The sequence below is a fragment of the Entamoeba histolytica genome, genomic scaffold (assembly GCF_000208925.1).
Source record: "Entamoeba histolytica HM-1:IMSS scf_1104750516771 genomic scaffold, whole genome shotgun sequence".
Lineage (NCBI taxonomy): Eukaryota > Evosea > Mastigamoebida > Endamoebidae > Entamoeba > Entamoeba histolytica.
The window spans coordinates 25817-48081 of record NW_001914967.1 but is presented as its reverse complement, the minus strand read 5'-3'; the positions used below and the strand labels follow the sequence as shown (position 1 = coordinate 48081).

At 25.6% G+C, this 22265-nt stretch overlaps 8 protein-coding genes across 8 annotated transcripts, besides 1 other annotated feature; 4 read left to right on the top strand and 4 right to left on the bottom strand.

The window, feature by feature from the left end:
- Positions 1-2456: 2456 nt before the first annotated feature.
- EHI_033750 (uncharacterized protein) lies at positions 2457-5393 on the bottom strand (the record flags this gene model as incomplete). The annotated part of the gene is made up of 1 exon (XM_643722.1): positions 2457-5393. The coding sequence occupies one exon, from the start codon at positions 5391-5393 to the stop codon at positions 2457-2459; it is 2937 nt and encodes a 978-aa protein (XP_648814.1).
- A 171-nt stretch (positions 5394-5564) lies between these two features.
- On the top strand, positions 5565-6405 carry EHI_033740 (F-actin capping protein alpha subunit, putative; the record flags this gene model as incomplete). Its single annotated transcript, XM_645553.2, has 1 exon — positions 5565-6405. The coding sequence occupies one exon, from the start codon at positions 5565-5567 to the stop codon at positions 6375-6377; it is 813 nt and encodes a 270-aa protein (XP_650645.1). The 3' UTR covers positions 6378-6405.
- An 841-nt stretch (positions 6406-7246) lies between these two features.
- On the bottom strand, positions 7247-8836 carry EHI_033730 (uncharacterized protein; the record flags this gene model as incomplete). The annotated part of the gene is made up of 1 exon (XM_645552.1): positions 7247-8836. One exon carries the CDS (start codon positions 8834-8836, stop codon positions 7247-7249), a length of 1590 nt encoding a protein of 529 aa, XP_650644.1.
- A 212-nt stretch (positions 8837-9048) lies between these two features.
- EHI_033720 (DEAD/DEAH box helicase, putative) lies at positions 9049-11322 on the top strand (the record flags this gene model as incomplete). The annotated part of the gene is made up of 1 exon (XM_645551.1): positions 9049-11322. One exon carries the CDS (start codon positions 9049-9051, stop codon positions 11320-11322), a length of 2274 nt encoding a protein of 757 aa, XP_650643.1.
- Positions 11323-11760: 438 nt separating this feature from the next.
- Positions 11761-12734, bottom strand: EHI_033710 (cysteine proteinase 2; the record flags this gene model as incomplete). Its single annotated transcript, XM_645550.2, has 1 exon — positions 11761-12734. One exon carries the CDS (start codon positions 12732-12734, stop codon positions 11787-11789), a length of 948 nt encoding a protein of 315 aa, XP_650642.1. The 3' UTR covers positions 11761-11786.
- Positions 12735-13099: 365 nt separating this feature from the next.
- EHI_033700 (structural maintenance of chromosomes protein) lies at positions 13100-16171 on the top strand (the record flags this gene model as incomplete). The annotated part of the gene is made up of 1 exon (XM_645549.1): positions 13100-16171. The coding sequence occupies one exon, from the start codon at positions 13100-13102 to the stop codon at positions 16169-16171; it is 3072 nt and encodes a 1023-aa protein (XP_650641.1).
- A 344-nt stretch (positions 16172-16515) lies between these two features.
- Positions 16516-18003, top strand: EHI_033690 (uncharacterized protein; the record flags this gene model as incomplete). The annotated part of the gene is made up of 1 exon (XM_645548.1): positions 16516-18003. The coding sequence occupies one exon, from the start codon at positions 16516-16518 to the stop codon at positions 18001-18003; it is 1488 nt and encodes a 495-aa protein (XP_650640.1).
- Positions 18004-18290: 287 nt separating this feature from the next.
- Positions 18291-21443, bottom strand: EHI_033680 (valyl-tRNA synthetase, putative; the record flags this gene model as incomplete). The annotated part of the gene is made up of 1 exon (XM_645560.1): positions 18291-21443. One exon carries the CDS (start codon positions 21441-21443, stop codon positions 18291-18293), a length of 3153 nt encoding a protein of 1050 aa, XP_650652.1.
- Positions 21444-22077: 634 nt separating this feature from the next.
- Positions 22078-22265: part of a repeat region that runs on past the window's edge.

Here is a 22265-nt window from a genome sequence, read left to right as displayed (position 1 = left end):
TTATTATTCTTTTATGTCTTTCTTTCTCTTTTTATATTATTTATTTTTCGTTGTTTTTCTATTTGTTTCTTCTATTATTTATCAATTTTATATTCATTTATTCATTCTTTTTATTTCTTTTTTATTAATTCTTGAGTATTGTATATTTCTTTATTATTTCATTTGTGTATTATCAAAATATATGTTTTATTGATTTTATGTTGAATAAATTATCGAATATAATCAATATTTTCATTCTTAATTATTCATTATTTATTCTGAAATGTTATGTATATTTATTATATTAAATGAATATGATGAATGAATATCAATATTATTGTTTATTTGATTTTAAAACAAATAATAAATGAATATGAAATAATGAATGAATGAATAATAATGTAATATATGAAATAATAAAAAGAAAGATAAATAATAAAGAAATATGATGTATTTAATATATAATATAATTTATTATCAAATATAATAATAATATCAAATGATGAATTATTTTTATTTCAAAATATTTTGCATCAATAAAAAATGTTGCTAAATATTTTGCATCATTAAATTTTGCATCATTAAATTTTGAGCTTTTTTATTTGTTTCAATAAAATTTGCATCCTTTATTTTTTTTCATTCTTTTCTTCTTTTATCATCTCTTTTGTTTTATTACACTTTATCTTCTTTCTTTTTATCTTCTCTCCTTTCTACTTTTATTCTTTCTTCATCATATTCTACTTCTTACTTTCTTTTTATTCTTTTATATCATTCATTCTCTTCTTTTTCAATTATTTGCTTTTTTTCGTTGCTGTTTACAATTTTCTTTTACAATTACTTTTTATTTTTAGTTGGGTTTTATTCTATGTCTTTCATTATTTCACTTTTTCATATTTAAGTCTTATAAAATTTACCACATTAATTCAGTAATAATATGAAATTAATGTTTTTATGAAATAAATGTTCATTAAATTCAAAAGCATGAGTCTTGAGTTAATGAACTTTTAATCGTCATCTGAATAATTGTTTAGTCTCAAAAAAGACAATTCTTATGTGATAACTTCTCAAAAACTTGGAATGATAATAAGTGAAATTAATTAAATTAAAATATTGAACAATTATTACTAAATAAGAATTGTGTTAAGAATCAATAGAATCAAAGAGTCTTGTAATTCTTTATATTCTAACAACAGAACATTTTCAATATATTTTATTAAATTGGAATTTAAAAAACATAGAACTATTATTGTTTTATCAGGTAATCTTAAAAATACTAGACTTTTTGAAGAATTTAATAAACAATATTAATGTGATATGTTTTTCTTTAAAGAAAAAAGAATAAAAGGTATTGAATTAATTCAAAATGATTTTCATACTAATTATTTATTTTATGCATCATTTCATGAAACACTTCTAAATTTTCCAAACAAATAACTTTAACACAAATAAAATAAGAAAGAATCACTTCATATTCTCAATGTATATCTCTATATATAATATTTAAATTAGACTCTATTCTTAGAGACTTAACGTTTAAGAAATTAAAACATATAGCCATGTTGAAGAATAAAGGTAATAAATATCAAATAACTTTATTAGGATCTAGTAGTACTAAACCTGGAAAGTTCAACAATATTAAATGTATTGTTTTACAGTTTAAAAATAAAACCATTATTGTTATTGAGATTAGAGAAGTTAATGTATCATAAGAGAACATATCCAATTGATGTTAAACTAATTTATTTAACTCTCTGACATCATGACTGTATTTATGACATTGTTTCTTTAGGAAAACTTAGATCATTACAAAGTCATTTACTAATTATTAGACTATGTTATATGTCAAATAAAATGCAAAAATTATGTATTGAAAATGGGAGACAGATAGAATATATAAATAACAATGTTTTTAATTATTATAAAAAGAAGATAAAGCGTTAATAAAAGAAAGAATAATATAAAAACTAAGACGTAAATTCAAGACCTATGCACTTGACCATTTTGGAATGGATAATTATGGAATAATAATAAAAACAAAAGAATTTAAAATTGTATTTTCTGGAGATATTCGTCCTTGTGAAAATGAAAAATATCGTATAGTGTTGACTTGGTTAATCATGAATATGAGTATTATGACTCATTAGAAAAAGAGGCAATTGAGAGTTATATTCTACTTCAACTTTAATTAGTAAAACACTAAAAGACTTTAAAAAGAATAAATTGTAGTTTTGAATCATATTGGTCAAAGAATAAAGAAACTAGCTAAAACAACTCAAAAAAAACATATGATAAACTAATTATTTATAGGTTTGATGGGATGAAATTTGATGATTCAATACTAGGTTCTTATATTAAAAATAAACACATTCTTATACAACTCTTTCAACCCAAACAAATTATAAAAAAATAATAAAAAACAATACAGTTCTTACTCAAAAAAAATCAATCAAAAGTATTCTTTTTCTTCTTTATTTTCATTATTTCTTAGCCATTTTCTTAAAATGTTTTTTTGGTTTACCAGACTTTGGCTTTTGAGGATACTTTACTTGTAGTTTATCTACTTTTTCTTTTCTTTGAATGGAAAGAGTAGTAGGAATTCTTCCTTTCAAAGTATCAATTTCTTTAATTTCATGTGTTGTATTATTAATTTTGAACATATCAGGGTCATCTATCCCTAATTCTTTTAATTTAAGTTTTCTTTGTCTGATAATACTTGGATCAATCTCAGATTGTTTTTCTTCCTCTTTCTCTTCACTAATATCATCATTTTCTTTTATTTCTTCTGTTGCTTTTACTTCTTCTTCCATTGACTGTTTTGCATTAGTACCTTCCTTTTTCTCCTCTAAAAAAGTCACTACTTTTCTAATTGCTTTATTAAATAAAGCCATAACTTGTGCACTAGCTAATTTAAGCTCAGAACCAATTTCATCAACACTTTTGAACTGTAATCCCATTCCAACAAAAATAATTTGTTGAGTAATGGTAAGTTGAATATCTAATCCATTAGAAACTGCTTGAGCAATACATGGAAGAAGGTCTAAAACAATATGATAATCAATAAGATTCTTGGAATAATATTCTAATCTTTTAATTGCTCGTTGATCAAAATTTAATGAAACAGAACTGTCTTTATTTTTACACTGAACCAATTTGAAAGCATCAACAGCATTCATACTTTTAAATTCAAATCCAAGTAATAAAGAGAATCGTTTCTTAAAATCTTGAGTATATTGTTCTTCCCAATTACCCATATTTTTACTTAATTGTTTAACCATAATACATGAATGTTCTCCAGTAATATCATTAGCAGTTAGTCTTAGATAAGTTGGTTGATATCCAGAACAAGTCCAAAACTTAGATAATTGTGGAGTATAACCAAAAGCCACACCTAAATAATCTAACATTTCAGCTTTTCTATTTCCAGGATTTATAAGTAATGGTTCTAATTCTTTTCTTACCTCAACCTCATCAGTCTCCATTTCCTTTTGATCATTGTTTGCTTTTGGTTCTTCTTCCATCTCTCCTAATGATACAATACATCCTGTAAAATATAATTCAAGCATTTGAAGTATTTTACTTCCATATCCCATATTTGTAACATCTGGGTGAGTGCAAATTCTAACAACCCTTGCTCCCATTAACCCAGCAAATTCATCATCTAAAAATTGTTGAGTTAAAGTCCATGGAATAAGGTCTCCAGTTTCTTTCTTTCCTCTAAACCAACTTTCAGAAACTCTTTTTCTTGCTATTCCACCTTCTAACGATAATTGTACAGCAGCTAAAATATCTGGTAATTCTTCTCCATTTTGAACAGGCCCAGTTAAGATAAAGATCATATGATTAGGTGCATCAGCTAACAATTGCATATCATTTGGTGTATTTTTATAATGTGAAGTAACAAATAAACCTTGTAATTGTTGTAAAAATTTCTCTGCATCTCTATTATATGAAAATAAAGTATCTCTATTAACATAGTATAACTCACATTCATCTGGAGATGGTGTGGAAGTAATATGCATAAGTGTATTTGATGCATCTAGACATAACAACTTATTTAACCATTTTTCAACTTGGTCGTTAGAAGAATATCTAATAGGTTCAGTTAATGTACATTCTTTAAAAAGTCTACCATTAGAATATTTAGAAATTCCTTCTCTTAACTCTTTAATTAATTTAAGACTTAATGATCTGCCTGTTCCTTCATATCCATTAGTTGTAGTTGATAACATAACGTTATAATTACCAAGTAATCCCTTTACTAATGGTAATGGAATAGCAGCAGCTTCATCAATAACAAGTAATTCAGCCTGTGATAATTGAGCAGTGTCATTAGGTAAAATATATTGAATAGTTTGTCTATGGTTTTGATGAATATTTACTCTAACAACTGCTTTTCCATATTCACTTTTAGTTGTCTGAACAACATCAAAATCAAGATGTTCTTTCATTCCAAATATTTCAAGTCCTTTAACAGCAAATTCAAAGACTGTTTTAACATTTTCTGGTGATGGTGCAGTTACAAATATATTAGAATATCCTAATGCAACTGAACATGCAATAGTTAATCCTAAAGCAGCTGATTTACCACGACCTCTTCCAGCGGTAATACTGATTGTTGTATTTAATGTTTTTTCTTTTAAAGAATCAAATAAACTAACAACACATTTAGCTTGATCAGCTGTAGTAGTAATTTTAACAATTTCATTTAAATATTGAACTTCTTCATAAGCACATCGTAAATTTTCTAATTCTTCTTTAATTTCAACCTTCTTTTCAACAGGATCTATTCTTAATGTATGTTCAAATACTGGAACAACATCTAGTTCATCAGATACAACAATTGAATTTTTATTATCTGAAAGTGATAATACAAATCTTTCATTAAATCTACTTGTAATTTCTTTAGTATCTTCTCCACGATATCTGTTATGAATATCCATATTTAAATTATATAATTGTTTAATACTAGTCATTCCAGTTAACAAAACAACAACTAACCCTCCACCTCTAACTGTTTCAACAGTTCTACAAAGAATGTTTGGAGTCATTGCTTCAAAGTCTTGAAGAACTAACATACCAAATGTATTACCAAGAACTTTATGAGACTCTTTATAATAAACGTATTTAATTTCTGTTGTTGATAAAAATAATTCAAATGCATTTTCTGCTTCTCCTTTATTATGCATTTTATGTTTTAATCTTTTCTTTTGATTTGAACTAAATGCTAAATCTTTTTTATAGCACCATAACACACTATCCTTAGCAACATTAGCTGCTTTAGTATACATGTAATATATGTTCATTACTTGTTCAACACCTTTACTTCCAACAATCATAATAAATGTTCTTTCTCCTAATTTAACTCCATTTTCAATAAGTGTCTTTAATCTTGGATCAACACGCTTCTTTGACATGATTCTTTTGTTTCAAATAATTAGGGTTTTATTTAAGGTTTTCCTTTTTTTATAGTTCAAATAACATTTATGTGTTATTAAAATTGTTTTTCTTTTTTATAAATATTAAAAATAATTAGAACTGATATTAACATGATCTTAGAAAAGAACTAAATAACAGAGAAAACAAAGATGGCTTCAGAAAGCGAGAAAACTAAGATTGTTACAACGTTCCTTAAAGACTCTCCACCAGGAGAATTTAATAATGTTCTTAAAGATTGTAGAGAAGTAGTTGGTGATGATAGTATATTCCAAGAATGTCTTCCAATTTGTTTACATGATTACAACACTGAACAACTCACAGTTGTAATGGATGGAACTAATCCAGTAATTATTTCTAAATACACAGAACAATCTGCTCAAGAATTTATTGATCCAGTTAATAAGAAAGTTGTTACTTTTGATCACTTGAGCAAACAAATCACTTCAAGTCAACCACTTTCTTCTGGACTTCCAGGTAATGATTCATTAAGACAAGCTCTTCAAAAGAAATTAGACAATTATGCAAAAGAATTCTATCCAAAAGGTGCTGCTATTGTAATGCCAAAAGATAATAATACATATACAATTATTATTTCTGCTGCTGATCTTAAAGTAGCTCAATTCTCTAATGGTAAATGGAGATCAGAATGGACTATTTCTGTTGGAAGTAAAGTAACTTGTGAAGGAAGAATTAGAGTTCAAGTTCATTACTTTGAAGATGCTAATATTCAAATGCATACTGATACTAAAAAGAAAGTAACTTGTAATGGTGGTTCTGAAGATCAAATTGCTCAAAATGTTATTAAGGAAATAAAAAATATTGAAGACACTTTCCATGCAGAACTTGATAAAATCTTTGCTACATTAAGTGATAATTGTCTTAAGGCATTAAGAAGACAACTCCCAATCTCTAGACAAAAGATTAACTGGGCAAATTGGAAAGGTCATAAGATGATGAAATGATGAGATTAATTTCTATTTTTCAATTTCATTTTTTTTTTAACTTTTTTTCTAGTAAATTTTACTATGAAATAATTAATTTTTTTATTTTGATTCTTTTTTTTATGAAACAAAAAACAAAAAAAAAAACAGAGTTGTTTAAATAAAATTTTCAATGTAAAAACTAACAGTAATTAGTGTGTAAAAAGTATTTTTAATATCTTTGAAGAATTTTAAGTAAATATTATATATCTCAACATATTTCATTGTATTGATTCAATATTTAGAAAGTTTTTACAAGAAAAGCACAAATAATTTATAAACTTTTTGGTGTAGGAATATTGTTATTCTACAAGACAAGTATTTCAATGTTGTATTTCAGTTGGAATAGAGTTATTTAAATATTAAAGAATTAAATGGTTCAAAATTTAGTTATATTTCAATGAAGCGATGAGATAGTAATGGAATACCTAATATTGCCATTTTAATTCTATTATTTGTTGTAATAAATTATCAAATAAAAAAAGTAGAAAGGAAATAAATGTTTATTTGAAATTTTATTTTTTGAGTAAGTAATTATGAGTTAAGTTAATAATATTTTATGTATTAAAGGAAGGTTATGACTATTTTAATAAAATTCCTTCAAAAAACAACAGTCATCAATTGGAATTATAGCTTTCATCTTTTTGAGAAAAAGTTTATTTCTAATTAAGAAATTAAAGAATTACATTAATTAACAAAACAAATTACATAGTTTGTTTTAATTAATTATAATTGAATATTATATTATAATTTAAAACTACTTTTTGAATTATGAATTGTTGTTTTATCTTTATTGTTATTTTAAAAAGAAAAAATACAAAAAAAAAGATAAATTTATAACATAAATTAAGTTATTCTAATGTTGGATTTATAAGAAACTCATCTGATTCTTCTTCTGTAGGAAGTAAATATTGTTTTTCAATGGAACTTAATATTTCGGATTCAGAAGAAGTTAATTCGATCCATTCATTTTGTTCTTGAAATAATTCTTTACTATATACGAGTTTTCTATGAGGTTTCTTTGAATGATTAGGAAGTGTTTCAGGTAATGTAAATTCTATCATTTTATCTTTAATAAATTTAATTCCTACTTTTTTTGAAGGAGTTTCTGCAATACATCTAAAGCGAAAAACATCAACATTTATTACTTGATAACGGAAAAAGTTTTCAGCTTCATTCATATTATTACAAGAACAAATAACATCTTTAACACATGGAACATCCAATGCCATTACAGCAAAATTATCAGCATATTTAAGTAGAAGTTGGTCAATAATAAAATCACCAATTAATGAAAGTATTTGGCATTGAATACATGGAAGAACAAGATGAACATTTTTTGCAGTTGAATGAATATTAATGTCTTCTATTTGTAAGAATTGTTCTATGTGATGTTCTATTATTTGTTCTTCTCCATCAATAAAAACTGTTTCAAACATTGTTTCAATTGGAGCTTTTAATTCAAAGAATACTAATCCTCCAGTTAAAGTAAGTATTTTTAATTGATTTAAGATATGACCATTTGCAATTTTATATTTTGTAGCATCAGGCATATTAATAATAAGTTTTTGAATATTTTTTGATAATCTAAAGACAGTTGGATTACTAAGACTAGCTGAAAAAGTAAATGAAATTAAATGTTGTAAATTTGATATATTAATAATTTGAATATTATTTTGAATAACTGAAATTGAAAGATTAGTTAATCCAAGAAGAAGAAAATTATCAAGAGATTGTTGTGTTAATATTTGAGTTTCTAATATTCTTTCTTCTTGTATAATTTCTAAATCTTTTTTAAAACATTCAATTTCTGAGAATTGGAACAATTGAATATTTTCTTTATTTGTTAAAGAAATTGGATTTTCAAAATCAACTAATACTATTTTAATATTTCTATTTAGTTTATGAAGAGAAAGAACATTTTGAATAATACTTTTATAAAACATTTTCTTTTCTTGTTCGTCATAACTATTAAATTTACGTTTTATTATTACTTGTTTAAGATTTTTTAATGGAATATTAATAAGTCTAATATGTGGATTTAATACTTCAATAATCACTTGTTCTACATTACATAATTCTTTAATATAATCATCAGAACATGAATGAAGTTTTATCTTTTTTACTTTTTGTCTTATTGATTTATTTATATAATCTTCTGGTTTAATAGTTAGCTCATACCAGGAAATAGATTCTAATTTCTTTGATGGTATTTTATTTATTTCATCAATTGAAGATTCAATTGTTTCAATATTTGGAAAATAGTCTAATAAAAAGTTTAGTCTAAGATGCTGTAATAATGGAGTCTTTTTTACCATTTTTATAGATTCTCTACAATTAGATGACACTTTTCTATAATTTAAAAGAACAGCTTCACTATTACAATATAATAAAACAGTAGTAAGATAAACAGGTTCTAATTTTACTCTTTTATTATTCATTTAAATATCTTTTTTGAAATAACAGTTCAATGATTTGTTTAAATATTTTGTTGGGTTTTAAGTCATGAGTTTACAAGAATTAAAAGATTGAAGCATTACTATTTTAGAGAAGTTATTAAATGTTTTTTTTTTTAATTTTTCTTCTTTGTTCTTTGATTTCAAAAAAAAAAACAGAAGAAGTAAAAAGAACTTTGAAACGATGAAATAAATAAATGAGTAAAGGAGAAGAAAATGAATTACCAATAATGAAATATAAAGAACAAATTATTAAATGTGTTAAAGAAAATCAAATAACTATATTATTAGGAGATACTGGTTGTGGAAAAACTACTATGGTAAGTCAATTATTATATGACAACTCTATTCCTTGTGTTAATCCTTCTATTGTTACAACAAATCCAAGAAAAATAGGAGCAGAAAGTGTTGCAGAGAGAGTAGCAGCATTGAGAATGTGTGAATTAGGAAAAGAAGTTGGGTATAAAGTTCGATTTGACAATCATACATCAAAAGAAACAAAATTATATTATGTTACTGATGGAGTGTTACTAACAGAAATATCAAATGATTTTGTTTTGAAGAAATATGATATTCTTATTATTGATGAAGCACATGAAAGAAGTATTAATACTGATTTTCTCATTGCTTATTCTTCTAGATTAATTACTCAAAGAAAAGATATGAGGGTTATCATTTCTTCAGCAACAATAAATACAAATCAACTTGAAGAATATTATAAAAAAGTTGGATGTTCAGTTGGTAGGATTAATGTTATTGGAAAACCATATAATGTAGAAATGAAATGGGGAGAAGGAAAACCATCTTCTACTTTAAATCAAGTAGTAGATTGTATTATTTCTATTCATTGTAAACAAGAAAAAGGTGATGTTTTAGTATTTCTTCCTGGGTCTGAAGAAATAGAGAAATGTTGTTCACTTTTAGCTGAAAAAGCTACAGAAATAACTGCAAATTATGATTTAATAATATTACCATTATATTCAGCACTACCTCTTTACAAACAAAAGCGAGTATTTTTTAAAACACCAGAACATGCAAGAAAAATTGTTATTTCAACAAATATTGCTGAAACATCTATTACTGTACCTGGAATAAAATATGTAATTGATCAAGGACTTGTTAAAGTGTTAAGATCTTCAAATGGAGCAGAAGGATTAAGTCTTGAAACAATTTCACGTGCTGAAGCTGTACAACGAGCAGGAAGAGCGGGAAGAACATCAAATGGAATATGTATACGTTTATACTCTGAAGAAGCATTCAATAACATGAAAAATGAATCTACACCAGAAATAACAAGAGTAAACCTTGAAGGTGTTGTCTTAAAATTAAAGTATTTAAATATTAGTTTAGATGAAACATTCTTTTTAGAAGATCCTCCAATTTATTCTGTAGTTGATGCACTAAAAGAATTATATTGTATTAAAGCTATTGATGAAAATGGACATATTACTCAATTAGGAATAATGATAAGTAAAATTCCTTTACCTCCAAGAGCTGCTGTTGTTTTGTATTATAGTTATTTAGGTCATTCATTAGAAATTATTTCACCAGTATTGGCAATGCTAAACCAAGAGAGTCTTTTTACAAAATCATTTCAAATGAAGTCATATTCACATGAAGATCTTATTTCTCTCTTTATCACTTATCAATTAAACAAAAAACGAAGTGATGAATGGTTACATTCTATTGGTATCAATCCTCAAATGATGAAAGCTTCAGAACAAGTCAGTGCACAACTCATCCAAATGGCAGAAGAATGTTTTGGACAGAATAAAACATCAACAACAGATACGTTTAGAGATATTATGTTAAGGTCACCAAAAGAAATAAAAAGGTCTAGATCACATTCTAGACACTCTCATCACAGACACTACCATTTCTCATCTCACAACCCTTTTTCAGAAGAAGAAAAAGCATCGCACTCATTGACTATTAAACAACGTCGAGATGATAGTAGAATAGAAATAAAACAAAAAAGTGAAAAAGATGAAATAAATGAACTTTTAATAAAATTTAACACTAAACAAATCATTGAGTGTTTTTATGAAGGATATTGGAGGAATACGGCTAAAAGAACAAGTACTGGTCAATACAATATTAAAAATACTCAAATATTGGGTTATATTCATCCAACAAGTTGTTGTTATGATATTCAAGACGCTGAGTATGTATTTTATATTTCATTGTCATTTACTACAGCTATCTTTCTTAGATGGGTTAATAGAGTAGATGAACTAATGGTAAATAATAAGTTCCTTAAACAAACACCAACTGACATTAAACAACTTATTGGAGAAAAGTTAAGTGATAAACTACAAAAGGAAAAACAACTAAAAATTACACCAATAAGAGAAACTGCTCATATAAATGTTAAAAGGATGGAAGTAAAGAAAGCCACCTCAAACCAAATAAGTGAAGCAAAGAAAAGATATTTTGAGAGAAAAATGAAGAAAGAGATAAATTCTAAGTGATTAATTGTACAATAAAACACAATAACTTTTTTTTGTTATTATTTTTTTTATTATAACAAAATAATCAAAATGAAAAAAAAAATAATAATAAAATTATATTGTTATTTATATCACATTCGATTAATATTTTTTATTTTGTTTTTTTTTTAATAAACCTCTTTTTTGATATTAAAAAGTCTAATCAATTCAGTTATTGTAAATTGTTACATTATAAAATATTAAGTAATTTGTTATAACTTCTTCTTATTTTTATACTTAAAAAATTGTTTATTAAAAAATATACATTATAACTTCATTTTATTATTACTTACTCTTTTTTTTTAATATTATCTTAATATATTTTTATGTATATTATATATATCATTAAATAATAAATAATAGATATTTTATGTAAAATTTGATTTATTTCAATGAATATTATAAAAATAAAACCTTAAACAATAGGTGGTTTAGAAGTGAATTATTCAAAGATATTGAACGCCAGTTGGATAAAGTGGATCTGTAGCAACACCACAGGTATTTCCTTCAATAACCATATTAATGTATCCTTTATCTCCCCATCCTGTTCCCCATGAGTTTCTAACTATCCAACATTCTTTTCCATCAACAACACCATATCCAACAGCACAAACTTCGTGATTCAAAGCAAAGTAGTTATTCTTGCATTTAGTATCAGTATAAGCTCCGCTCTTGTATAATTGGAATTTAGCAGATGATGCATCAATTGAAACATCAACAAGACCTTGTGAAAGTGCAGCTTTAAGTTCAGCTTCATTGTTTCTTGGGACTTTAGTATATCCAGTAATTTTAGCAAATGATTTTACATTAGTTTTGCATGTAGAATCACTTCCAGTGTATGGATAATCACTTTCTTTAGCAACTCCGTGTTCAATAATGTAATCATAGACATTTGATCCAAGTCCTCCATTACATCCATTATTTCCATTATCTCTTGTGCATTGAACCATATGTTCTTCTGAAAGATCGAGTGTATTAGCATCACCTCCTTTTTCAATTAATAATCTTCCTTCAAGAGCTGCAAGTGAACCAAATGTATAACATGATCCGCATTGTGCTTGATCTCTAATTGGAGTTACTTTTCCTTCTTTTCTCCAATCTACTGATTCTGGTGCTTGGATATTCAAATATTTAACTTGTCCATTTTCTTCAGTAGTTCTTTTAGATTTAAGAAGAGTTCTGTATTCTTCATTAGTCATAGCAGCAAATGGTCCATCTACTGATAATTTGAATGAACCAATTTTATTGAAACTATCAACGAATTTAGCATTCATATTGAAGATAGCTCTTCTTCTAAGCTTTTCAATTGCTGTGAAGTGTTTATTGTTTTTAGAAGCCCATGTATTGAAATCAATAGCACTTGCAATAGCAAGTAAACAAATAAAAGCAAACATTACTGGTTTATTTGTTCTTTTTTGAGTTTAAATACCAGTACTTTCAAAAAAAAGAGTTTTTGACTAAAAATGAAAAATCTGTTGTCTTTGATATTTCTTTTTGAGTTGAAATATAGAATATAAAATTAGGTTTTTAACTATTTAATACTTCTAATACAACTCCTTTTAACTATAAAAAAAAATTCAATAAAATAAACAAAATTATTAGAAGAAATTGAAATTTCTCATTATTCAGAATTTACTTAGAGAATAACACAAAATATAAATAAAATACCTTTGTTTTTGAAAAATGTTTTTATATTAAAAAAAAAATTTGTTTTTCTTATTTTATTGTGTGTTTTCAGAATGATTGAACTTCATTTAAAATGAGTCTTGAAATTCCTGGTACTATTGAAAGGATTGAGTTAGAAAATTTCATGTGTCATAAACATCTTATTTTAGATTTATCTCCACAAGTTAATTTTATTGTTGGAGAAAATGGAAGTGGTAAATCTGCTATTTTAGTTGCACTTGCTATTTGTTTTGGTGCAAAAGCACAATTTACCAATAGGGGGAAACGAGCGTCTGATATTATTAAAATTGGAGAGAATTATTGTAAAATAATAGTTTATTTAAGGAATAGAGGAGAAAGTTCACTAAATCATGACAAATATGGAGATACAGTTATTATTGAAAGAAAAATTACTAAAGAGGGTGGAAATACATATAAAGTATCTTCATTGTTTATTGGAGAAAAGCCTATCATTATAGGTAAAAAAGCTTCAGATGTTACAGAAGTATTAGACTATTTTAATATACCAATAGATAATCCTTGTATTCTTCTTATGCAAGAAACTTCTAAGTCATTTCTTACGGCAACAAGAGGAGAAGATAAATACAATTTTTTTCTTCAAGCGACACAATTAGATATTATTAAAGAAAGTTATAAACAAGCAGAAGAATTAAGAAAAAAAGCAAAACAAACAGAAGAATCAAAAAAGTTAGTTATACCTGAAATGAAAAGAACAGTTGAATCACTTGAAGACAAATTAAAAGATGCTCAAGGAATTCAACAATTAAAAAAAAGAATTGAAGAATTAGAATGTGAAGAAAAGTGGGCTGTTGTACGTGATGAAATACATAAAGTTAAACAATTAGAACATGAATGTAATTCATTAGAAGAAAGAATTAATGAATTAAATCATAGTTTTATTGAACAAAAAATTGAAATGATTGAAGAACAAATACAACAAAGACAAAAAGAAATGAAACATTTTGAAGAAGAAATCAAACACCTTGAAATTCAAAAGAAAGAACAAAATGAATTAAATAAAATTAAAAGAAAAGAATTAGAAGAATGTAAAACAGAAATAACTGATGCTAAAGAAAGATTAAAAATAAATCAACGTCGTTTACAATTATTAAGAGATACATTAGAAGAATCAAAAAGTCATGACGCAAGAGATAATGAATTAGCTAAACAAGACAAAGCAGATAAAATTAAAAAGGCAGAGAATGAAATTAAAAAATGTCTTAGTAAAGAAGAAAGTCTTAAAATTGAAATAAAACCATTACAAGAAAAACTTGAAGAAAAAGGAAGAATATTTGGAGGATATGATGATGACGTAAAACAATTAAGAAGAAAATTAGAAGAATTTCATAAAGACAAAATGAAACTACAAGATGAACAAAAAGATGCATTAACGAAATATCATAAAAATATGCCAAAATTTGTTAAAATGATTCAACAAACAACTTTTGAATATGAAGTTTTTGGACCTATTGGAGAATTTATTAGATTAAAAGATAATAAATGGAATCATGCAACAGAAAGTGCTATTAAAAGAAGTACTTTAGCATCTTTTATTGTTAGAAGTGAAAATGATAAAAAGAAATTAAGAGATATAAGTCAAAGATGTGAATTTGATGTACAAATTTATGTATATTCAATTAAATTTGGAGATAAAAAATATTTAATAAAACAAAGGAATTATCCAACATTAATTGAACAATTAGAAATTGAAAAGAATATTATATTTAATATACTTGTTGATCATATTAATATAGATACTATTGCTATAGCAATTGATAGAATTGAAGGAAAAAAACTATTTGTATTAGAGAAATATCCAAAAATTGTTTATTTACAAAATGGAAGTTATTTACAACGTTCTGGAAGAACAGAAGCTTATTTTCCATATAAAATTCCTACAAGAACTATTTATGGTGGTAAAAACATTGATGTTTTATTAAATGATTTATTAAAACAAACACATCAAATTTCTTTGGATTTAAATGGAAAAGAAGAACTTAGAAAATCAGTTGAAAGAGAAAAGAATGAAATAAATAAATCTATTGGTGAAGTTAGAAGAAAAATTAGAGAAGTAGAACGTGAAACAAGAATGGCTCAAAGTAAAAAAAGAGATGCTGAAAATATTATTATTAAAGAACCAGAAAATATTGAAGAATTAGAAAATAATTGTAATAAAGTACAAGAAAATATTTATATTATTACAAAAGAAATAGAAGAAAAGAATGAACGAAGAAGAGAATTAGAAAATCAAAATGAAAATATAACTGAACATTTTAATTATGTTATAAAACAAATTAAATATAATGAAAAAGAAATTAATGATATTAAAACACATCAATATCAACTTATGAACCAAAAGGATGAATTAAAAATTGAACAAAGTAATGGAGAAATGAAAATAAAACAACTTCAAATTTTATTAGAACAAAAAAATAAACAATTATTAAATGAAAAAATTCTTATTGAAAAAGTTAAAAATGAAGCAGAAGAATATAAGTTTATTGATACTTTACGTGATATTAAAGTTATTCAACAAGAAAAAGAAAAATGTAAAAAAAAAGAACAAGAAATGAATAGTGAACAAATAAATTATGATCTAATAGAAAAAGAATATACAAGAAAAAAAACTCATTTAGAAGATATTGAAATACAATTAAAACAAATACAACAACTTTGTGATACTCTTGAAAAAGAGCTTAAAAAAAGAAAAAATAAATATGGACAATTACTTAAAATTACTTCAATAAAAACAATGGATTATTTTAATTTATTATTAAAAAAAAAACCAGGATGTAGTGGTAAAATTGTATTAGACCATTCTAAAAAAATTCTCGACGTTAAAGTATCTATGGAAATTAATCAAAAAGGAAGAAATGTTAAAACTTTATCAGGTGGAGAAAGAAGTTTTTCTACAGTTTGTTTATTGTTATCTTTATGGAACGTTGTTGATTGTCCTTTTAGAGCAATGGATGAATTTGATGTTTATATGGATTCGATGGCAAGAAAAATTGCTGTTCAAGCATTAATGGAATCAACACAATCATCTAATAAAAGACAATACATTTTTATTACACCACATAATCTTGATGGTGTTATATCAACAGACTCTGTTAAAGTGTTTATGATGAAACAACCAGATAGATAAAAAAATAGTAAAAAAAGTAATAGTTTTGTTTTTGAATAATTTATTTAATGTTTTGTTTCTTTTTTTTTAAATTAAAAGAAATTTTCTTTCACTGAAACAAATCCAGAAAATTTATTGAAAATTTCAATATTTACAAAAAAAAAAATGAAAAAAAAATAGATAAAGAAAAAATTTCCATATTAAACATTGAAAATATCTAATATATTTTTTACTTTTTCAAAAAATGATAAAAATTAAGAAAAAAGTAAGTGGAAAACAGATAGGCATCGTTTTGAACCAAGTAGGAAAATAAAATTAAGTGTAGAATTTCAATTAAATGAACTATAAATTTTATATTAATTCTTATGTTCTTTGAGAATAATACAATTGAACAACTTGATAAATTGATTAGTGAAGTTACTGATCCTGTAATGAGAAATGTTTTTGAAAGAGTTGTAGGTATAATGAAAAATTTTACTATTATTACTTTACTAAAGACCCTTGGAATTAAAACCAAAACAGAAGTTTGTGGATTTCTTTCAAAACACACAATTGAAATAGAAGACAAAAACAAATTAATGGAATTTTATCAAATTAAAGAAGATGAAATTCAAGGAGCAAAAGATGAAAGTGATGCCTCTGTATTATGTGATTTATTATGTGATAATGAAAGTCCTGAAATAACTGATATCAAAAAAAGATTAGATAGTTTAGAAGTAAAAATAGATAAAAGTAATAGTTTTAGTACTACAAGACAAACTGGATTCCTAAGACCTACCTCTCCCGGAATTACTCTTGGAAATAAAAATGGTGACTCACAAGTTAGAACAGAAATTTCTAATACCAAAAAAATTTTAGAAGATGGAATAGCTAATTTACAAAGCCAAATTGATGACTTAAAACGCAATTCATTTTCAATACCTCAAAGTCCCAGAGAATATGAAAAAAAAATTTCAAGAACAAGTTCAAAGAAATTAATCGAATTTGAAAAAGACAAAGAAAAAGAAGAAAAGAAAGAAGAAAAAAAATTAAGAAAATCTCAAACAAAGAAAGATGAAGAAGAACGTAAGAAGTTATTGAAAGAAGAAGAAGAAAAGAAAAAAGCAACAAAAAGAGAAACAAAATTAACAAAAAAAGAACTTGAAGAATTAGAAAAGCAAAAGAAAACAGAAGAAGAAGAGGAAAAACGAAAACAAAAGGAAGAAGAAGAACGTAAGAAAAAAGAAGAATTAAAAAAACAAAAAGAAGAAGAAGAAAGAATCAAGTTAAAAAAAGAAGCAGAAGCTAAAATGCAACAAGAAATGAGAAGAGAAGCATTTGATGAAGATGAACAATTAATTGCTTTAGGAGCACAAATGGAAATATTACAAGAATGGTCTGGATTATTAAATTGTGAAATTTTATTTGATTCTGATAATGATGACGCAGAAAGTGATAATATGCAATTCAATGAAAAAGTTATGTTTAAAGAAAATTGTTTCTTCATTAATTTTGATAAAAAAGGAAATGTTTTCGGTGCTTTTATGAAAGAAAATATAGGCCTATTAGATGAAGATGTAGATGATGACCAACATTTTATCTTCTCTTTAAAAAAAGAAAATAAAACTTGTCCTAAAAGATGGTTCATTAAATCTGGAAAAGAGGGTGGAATTAAATTATTCAGTAATAATGATTGTTTATATCAAATTGGTAATGTTAACTTTGGATGTTTTGGTATCTCTAAGATAAGTCTCAAAAGAAATGTTTGTTGTACATTATCTGAAGAATATGAAGGTATATCTGATTTGGATTTGGTTGGCACAAACTGGAAATTCTTTAGTTTAGAAAGAGTTGTGGTTGTTCATATGTTTTGAACAATATTATTATTCAATCCTTAGTAGAAGAATAAAAGAAATAATTGTACTATTTTCTTCTTTTTTCAATTTTAAAACTAAACGTATTATTTTAGAGAAATAATTATAACAAGTTTGAAAATTATAAACATAATTCTTAAAAATAATTCATTTATTCCATAAACAAATTATAAGATGTAACGTATATTACAGCATAAAAACAATATCCAATAAAACAAAAAACGTTATCATTAAAAAATGAATTTAAAATATTTAAAATAATTTTAAAATCAAATTAAATTAATTAGTTAATGTAGCATTTCCAAGCATTCATTTTGTGCTTGATGGATTAATTTGATTTCTTCAATTAAAGATTGTTTCTTTTCTAAGATAGTTTTCTTAACTTCTTCTGGTGTTTTGTCGAAATGAACATCGTTAATTTTTAATTCAAGGTCTTTTAAGTTCTTTTCCATTTGTTCTTTCTTTCCAGCTAATCGTTGTGCTTCTTGTTTATAGTCAATGATTCCTGCTAAATGAGAATATATTCTTGTAGAATTATCGACAACATGCATTGGAGATCCTTTATAAATTCCTTCTTTGACGATATTTACTTCACCAATACCAGCTAAACTACTAATAATAACTTCATATCCTTCTAAGTCTCTTTCAGTGACAATAGTACATTTTGGTTTTTGTTTAGAAGTGATAATAGCTTGAGAATAAATTCCATTAAGTGATCTTATTCCTTTAATAATAGTGTAAATATATTTAATTTCTTCATCTAATGCTGGGTTATTAAATTCTTTAATTGGTTCTGGATAACTTGTTACCATAATTGATATTTCTTTATCATTTCTTCTTGGTAATCTTTGCCAAAGTTCTTCTGTGATAAATGGCATAAATGGATGAAGAACTCTTAGTCCAATTTCAATGACATTATATAAGACTTCTTCTGCTGCTCTTCTTCTTTCATTGTCTGGTCCTCTAAATATACCTTTTGATGCTTCTAAATAAACATCACAAAAATCATATAACCAAAATGAATATATTGCTTGTGTAGCATTTCCAAATTCATAGCTTTTGAACCATTGTTGAACTGATGTAATCATAACATTTAATCTATGTAAAATCCATTGATCAAGTCGACTATTTGTTTTCTTAATTTCAAATGTTTCTTGTGCTTTAAAATCTTTTCTAAAGTTCATAGTTGAAAATTTAAATGCATTCCATAATTTATTACAGAAATTTCTATATCCAACAACTCTATTAATATCAAGATTAATATCATGTCCTTGTGTCATATATGCTAATAATGCAAATCTCATTGCATCCGTTCCACATTCTTCAATTCCATTAGGAAAATCTTTTTTTTGTCCTTCTGCTGCAATAACACATTCTTTCTCTGGTAAATTATATGTGTATAATTTATCATTTAATCCTTTTAACGAAATTCCTTCTATAACATCAATTGGATCAATAATGTTTCCTAATGATTTCGACATTTTTCTTCCTTGTGCATCTCTTACAATAGAATGGAATAATACTTCTTTAAATGGTAAACAATCCATAAGTTCTAATGACATCATAACCATTCTTGCTACCCAAAAGAATATAATATCATTTCCTGTTTCTAATAATTCTCCTGGGAAATACTTTTCTAAATCTTTTGTTTGTTCTGGCCATCCCATAACACTAAATGGGAATAATCCGGATGAAAACCATGTATCTAATACATCTGGATCTTGTTTCAATTCAATATCTTCTATATTTACTCCTTTAATTTCTGCTGCTTTCTTTCTTGCTTCTTCTTCACTTCTTGCAACAACCCAATTCTTCATATCAAATTCATCAGCTTCTTTTTCTTTTTTACTCTTTATTAAATATGCTGGAATTCTATGTCCCCACCATAATTGTCTTGAAATACACCAATCATGTATATTTTCTAACCATCTATACCATACATTTTCCATTTCACTTGGATACATTTTTAATTCTCCCTTTCTTACAGCTTCTACTGCTCTTCTTGCCATATTTTTACAATTTACCCACCATTGAGGTTTAATTCTTGGTTCAATAATATCATGACTTCTTGAACAAATTGGTACTCTCATTGCTGATGCTTTAACTCCTTTATATAATCCTTTTTCTTTTAATTTCTCTATTACTGCTTCTCTACATTCAAATCTTTTCATTCCTGCAAACTCTCCACATTCTTGGTTCATAGTTCCATCATCATTTAATATATTAATTATTTTTAATTTATGTCTAATAGCAACATTATAATCATTTGGATCATGTGCTGGTGTGACTTTAACACATCCTGTACCAAATTCCATATCTACTAATTCATCATCTTCTATAATTGGTAAGATTTTCCCATTAAATGGATGTCTAACTGACCATCCATGATACTTTTTATATCTTTCATCTTTAGAGTGAATACAAACACAAACATCCCCTAACATGGTTTCAATTCTTGTTGTATCAATTAAAATTTCTCCTTCATCTTTCCCTGTTGCTGGATTAACTAATGGATATGCAAATTCATGTAAATTTCCAAATATAATAGGTTTTTCATATCCTGGAACATTTATTGCTGTTGGTTTTGAAACATCTATATATTCTACTTCTATATCTGAAATAGCCGTTTTAAGTGTACAACACCAATTAACTAATTTTTGTTCTCTATATAATAATCCTTTTTCATAAAATCGACAAAATGCTTCTTTAACTGCTTCTCCTCTTTTTTCATCCATTGTAAATACTTCTCTACTCCAATCTAATGAACTTCCTAATCTTCTTAATTGATTACAAATTCCTTTTCCATATTCATCTTTCCATTTCCAAACTTCTTCTAAAAATTTTTCTCTTCCAATATCATGTCTTGTAACTCCTTGTTCTCTCATTAATTTTTTTTCTACAACTACTTGTGTAGCAATTCCTGCATGATCTACTCCTGGAACCCATAATGTTTCATCTCCTTTCATTCTATGATATCTAACTATGGTATCTTGTATAGAATTTGTTAATGCATGTCCTAAATGTAATTTTCCTGTAACATTAGGTGGTGGAATAACCATAACAAATTTCTTTCCACTTCTCTTTGAATATTCTGGTTTAAAGAATCCTTCTTTTTCCCACCATTCATACCATCCTTCTTCAACATATTTAGGACTATATGTATTTGGCATTGGTTCAATAACTCTTTTCTTTTCTCCTTTAATTGTTTTATTAAATTTTATTTCTTCTTTTTCTTTTGTTTGTTTCTTATTTTCTTTTTTTGCTTTTCCTAAATTATTCTTTTGTTGTTGTTGTTGTTGTGCCTCTTGTTTCTTCTTAAATTTTTCATTCTTTGCTGCATTCTTTGCTTTTTTCATTTCTTCTCTTCTTTTTTTCTTTTCTATTTCTTCTGCTGTAAGTTCTTTGACTACCTTTTCTTCTTTTGCTTGTGGAGTGTTCATCTGTTGTTTATTTAAAATGTTTAAAGGGTTGTTCGTTTTGTGTCTTATTTCCCAAATAGGGTTTTTCTTCTTTTTTCTGTTTTTGTTTTTGTTTCTTTCTTGTGTTTTTCTCATTTATTGTATCAACAACATCCCTAACTGCTGGTTTGAACTCTTTCTTCTCTTGTCCAGACTATCACTACTCACACTTACCAATACTAATTCCTACAACCTAATTTACTTATTTGATATTTTTCTTTCTTCTTCTATCAAGTTTGGTTATTAATTTCTTCTTGCTGATGCCAATTGTTATTTGAACGAGGTTTGGTGAAGATAAATTGTTTTTGTCTATTCATATTTCAAGGATTTATGAAAAGGTTGGATGATGAAGATGATTGTGATTATTATGTTTGTGTTATCTTTGGTGTTAAACATTGGTATTTGTAAGTTTAAATTAAATGATAATTCTGAATAGTTTTAACATTAAAATGAATGAATAACATATCTAGAATATACTCTATAACAAATGGATCAAGTATTTTATGTTGTTATTATATTTCAATTCTTCTAGAGCGTTTATTTCAATATATTCTCATAAGAAGGAAATATTCTATTACTAAAAAAGTCTTATTTTTAATTTTCATTTCATATAACATAATAAGTAATTAAGTAAGTATTAATAGAACTAGATTCTATTGTTAATGACTCAGGGGAGACTAATCACATCCTTGAGTCTTTTTTCTAGCAGTTTTACGGAGTATGTTTGGTTGTGATTGAAGCAATATTCCATGACATCCATCATGTTTTTTATTACAATGTTTTTTACTTCTTTTAATGATGTCA